General features: G+C 35.5%; 1 protein-coding gene across 1 annotated transcript; it reads right to left on the reverse strand.

The window, feature by feature from the left end:
- Positions 1–1739: 1739 nt before the first annotated feature.
- HESX1 (HESX homeobox 1) lies at positions 1740–3808 on the reverse strand. Its single transcript, XM_077184749.1, has 4 exons — positions 3570–3808; positions 3258–3457; positions 2840–2941; positions 1740–1924 (listed from the first exon to the last, which is right to left on the reverse strand). The coding sequence occupies exons 1-4, from the start codon at positions 3781–3783 to the stop codon at positions 1826–1828; spliced, it is 615 nt and encodes a 204-aa protein (XP_077040864.1). The 5' UTR covers positions 3784–3808; the 3' UTR covers positions 1740–1825.
- Positions 3809–4144: the final 336 nt, after the last annotated feature.

A 4144-nucleotide genomic window follows, 5' to 3' on the forward strand; every position in this document is an offset into this window, starting at 1 on the left:
AGACTTTAGGTGTATTTAGGTATTTGCCAGATAATAGAGTAAGGTTCTTAAGCAATCAATCTGTACAGATTAGTCTAATCTGCTGCTGCTGGAAACTTTGTTTCCAGAAGCAAAGTAGACAATAGTTTCAGATTACCTGCAGTAAGGTTAAGCTATGGGCAATATACGTTTTGAGGTGTGAAGAAAAACAAAATAAAAGAATGCATTCCCAATATTGTTTTTGCCTTTACCAGATCAGGAAGGTATCTGAATTGAGATTTCAATTTCTCTAAAAACTATTCCCAATGGATCTGGCTCAATTTAAATTGCTTTACTTGTGGTTCTCTTAAGTATTTTGGAATGCAGGATTACAACAGAATTTGGTTAGGAATATTATTTCCCAAATCCAATAAAGTACAAAAAAAATGTTTCAATATCAGATAAAAGTTTGTTATTTCCATATTAAAATAAGATTTTCAGGAGCAAAGCCAAACAATTCAAGATTTTTAGGGTTCTGCATAAAAGTGAAGGCAATGAGCCAATGAAGATAAAAACACGGAAGGGCCAGTATCTGCCACCCAGTTCTAAAGTAGTGCAGTTTTTCAGTGATATTTTTCAGAAAATATAGAAATGGTTTTTATTTAATCTCTTGTAGCTCAAACTCTAATTCAAAATAGTAAGTAAGGACTGTCAGATCATCCCTCCCTTTAGCTTTTCGTAGTATGAGACTACATAAAATGATTTTTTCTATCACCCTATTTTATCAACTTACCTTTCATCCTATTGGACAACAGCTATGGATACAAGCATGAAGAAAGGAAGAGCAATACTTTGTCTGTTCAGCAGATAATGCAGAAGTTATGTTGAGCAAGAAACACAGGCTGGAGTCTCACTGAAGGTCACCAGCACATGAGGCACGTGCTTAGAGCACTGCTGAACAAAGAGCAGCATCAACCTGTACTTAAAATGGTTCCCTTCATTGTGCCCATGAAGAAAGACTCAGGGGTTTTTTTTGGTATATGGCTCTCCTTGACTTCAGGTTCAATATCAAATATGAGGATAATTAACTTTCATGAACTGTTTGATAAAAATGAATTCAACACCCTAAAATTAATGGCAATGATCTGGATATCTGGTCTGGCCCCACTGATCTGATCCCATAAAATGCTACATTCTGTCATTAAAAGATAATAGGGCAATTTCCATAACTGGAACAGTTATATTGACAAGAGAGGAGATAACCAAGTTAGAGAATTAAATAGGCAAATAACCTAAATTAATTAAAATTACATAAAAAGATTATAATTGTCAGCTTCTTTTAACTGAGCAATGGTTAAAACTGAAGTCAGTTGAATATTAGTCCTTCCACTGGAGACACCTTTTTCTAAAAATTATCTTATTTATGAAAACCATCATATTCTTTATAAATCAGCTATTTAAACTGCAATGCAACAAACTGTTTCCTGTAGCAAAATCTATTTTGCATACAGTTTATTTCAGACTTGAAACAGACTTCTTCTAAAACCATAAAGCTTGTCAAGTCATCCACAGTAATTCATAGTAGCTGAAATTCTTGTGCAACCTAGGGCTTGAATTGTTTTAAACTGCAAAAATATCTCAAAATCTCTCAAAATACTTACTCAAGTATATTAAGGAAAAGTTCACTTTTTCCACAAAAAGTAGATTAGAATAAAACTTCAAGTATTTACAGTTTATTTGAATGAAAATTATAATAAACTTTCAAATCTGGGCATAAAATCATAATTACTATATCATTACTTAATACAGGTTATGAACAATTCTTCATTTTCTGTAGCAGTACTGTAACAGCAAACCATCCTTCCTTCTACTCTAGCAGGCTGGAGGTGAAAGTATTTTTCACCATTAGAAACTGAGATTCTCTGTGTGATCTTTTCAGCTTTGCACGGCGGTTCTGAAACCAGATCTAAAATAGAAAGAGAAGGGATGCTTTTCAGAAACACAGCAGTGGAAGCAGAAGAATATTTGAAACTTAAAAGTATTCACGCAGTATGACAATATTTTGTGTGATGACAGCAGTTAGCAAGTTCCATATAAATTTAAAATCTGCAGATGCCTGTAATTTTAACACCACAGACAAAGAAAATAATATCCCCAGGTTAACTGGAAAATGAGATCAGCTTCACTGTAATTAATATAAAAACTGGTATTAAATTCAGTGACAGTATCAGATCCTGGAAGATCGTGAACATCTGGAATTCACACATGTCTTATGGTGCTATTTCTTCAGCTGCTTAACTATTTGCAGCATCAAGTTTCTCATCAAGCCCAATACAATACTTGCAACAAAAGCTTGATAAAAAACAAAGCAAAGCCCAAATTCTTCTGTTTACAGTATGCTTGTTATCACATTGAATTACCTGGAAATCAATAATTAACATTCCTGAATAGATTTTGCTTTTGGCCAGAGAAAGACATAGGTTCAAACACTGGTTTAACACACCTATGCTCTGCTGGCAGTCTCACAAACTATGTCCATACCTGTTTCAAATTTATTTTTCAAATATGATGACAAGAAAAACATAAAAATTATTTTAAGGAAATTATCAAGTTCTGTAGATAATAACTAGAGATTAACAGAGCAGATATTGTGGAAATATTATAGTGATTAATTCCTCATCAGTGCTATGGAAGGCTTTAGATTTCAGAAGGAATTCAATGGTTTCCATTTCACAAATCATTGAAGGCCTGTTTCTTGTATATACATTGGTTTAAATTGAGAGTATTAAATTCTCATTACTGCTGTCAAACCACTTATGTATATAGGCAGAGAGTACATATAGCTGGAATTACAGAAAAGTTCAAATAAATCTTTAATTACCTGGATCCTGTCTTCATCTAAATCTAATTTGCGAGCTAACTCTTCTCTAATATCAATGCCAGGGTAGGAGTTCATTTTAAAAACATTTTCCAAGACTTCAATCTGAGGAGATTAAAACACACTTGTTGAATAGTTAACACTATGTTCATAGCAGTAATACATTAAATAAATAAAATAAATAAAATAACAGCTTAGTTTGTTCAACAAGAGACTTCTGATCAGTGTTTGCACAATGATTCCGTGCATAAACACAGATCTGCTGAAATTAGCAACATTCCTGTTAATTTACAGCAGTTCCTGATTACATTTCTCTCTGCAGAGGTACATCACACTGAACTTAGCAGCTGTTAGAGGTTCCTTCCAACATTTTACTCAACTACATGGTTACTCATTTGTTAAATGCTAAGGAAAGCCCTACCTGGTTTCTAGTGAATGCAGTTCTTGGTCTTCTACCCCGGTACCAGCTCAATTCTCGTTTGAAAGACAGCCTTTCAGTGACTGAAAAATATTTTTCACATTTCAAAACGTTTTCCTCTTGCACTGGATCACTTCTAGCATGAAATAATGGATTTTCATAGCAAACAACAGGGATTTGCAGATGGGGATTACTGTCATCACCTAAAACTAGAAAGAGCAAGAAAGGGAGAGCTTCAGTTTCCTGGTTTGTAGTAGAACCATGCCAGTATTTTTAAGGGGTAAAAGCTTGAGGTTATAAAACAGACTGACTTACCCAAGCTGGTGCATGCATCCATCCAGGGTCTGTGAGGTTTCCCAGCTGGAATGCCATCTTTTTTCTGCTCCAGCCCCAAGATACTCTCAATTGAGAAGGAGCAGTGCGTGGTTTTGCTGTCTCCAAAGCCGGGCACCTTGTGGCGCTGCGGAGAGGCCGCCGTGGCGGCAGCACAGAGCGAGGGAGCGGCCATAGCTTCGCCCTCAGCCAGCATAGCAGGGGCACTGCACTTGCATTTCTCCACAAGGCCCCTTATAGCTATGTTGACAAGGGGGTTGGATTTGTAACGTCATTAATTAAAATCTTTTATTAGAAAGTTTTAGCATGTCAATGAAAACTCTCCCACCAAGAGGCACGAGGAGTTAATTGTTTATTTGTTTGCAAGTAATTAGCAACTAATGGTGACACTAGGGGGGCCACCAAGGGGGACAAAAAGTGTTATCTCTCCTAACCAGAGCATCGACTTCACTTTCTCAAAAGAAGCTGTGCACAAATATAGTACTTCCCTTTTATTTGAAATCATTAATGTATAAAATCAGTTTTTTAAAAAACTTTATACTCTAATGGACTCCACT

Source organism: Agelaius phoeniceus, chromosome 11 (genome assembly GCF_051311805.1).
Source record: "Agelaius phoeniceus isolate bAgePho1 chromosome 11, bAgePho1.hap1, whole genome shotgun sequence".
Taxonomy (NCBI): domain Eukaryota; kingdom Metazoa; phylum Chordata; class Aves; order Passeriformes; family Icteridae; genus Agelaius; species Agelaius phoeniceus.

What these genes read in the sequence shown, in the direction of transcription:
- HESX1 (XM_077184749.1), bottom strand. Translation starts at nt 3,783, where the DNA reads ATGCTGGCTGAGGGCGAAGCTATGGCCGCTCCCTCGCTCTGTGCTGCC. An exon ending in CTGCATTCACTAGAAACCAG is followed by an intron (nt 2,942 to 3,257) that starts GTAGGGCTTTCC and finishes TAATCTCCTCAG; the next exon opens with ATTGAAGTCTTGGAAAATGT. An exon ending in TAGATGAAGACAGGATCCAG is followed by an intron (nt 1,925 to 2,839) that starts GTAATTAAAGAT and finishes TTTCTATTTTAG; the next exon opens with ATCTGGTTTCAGAACCGCCG.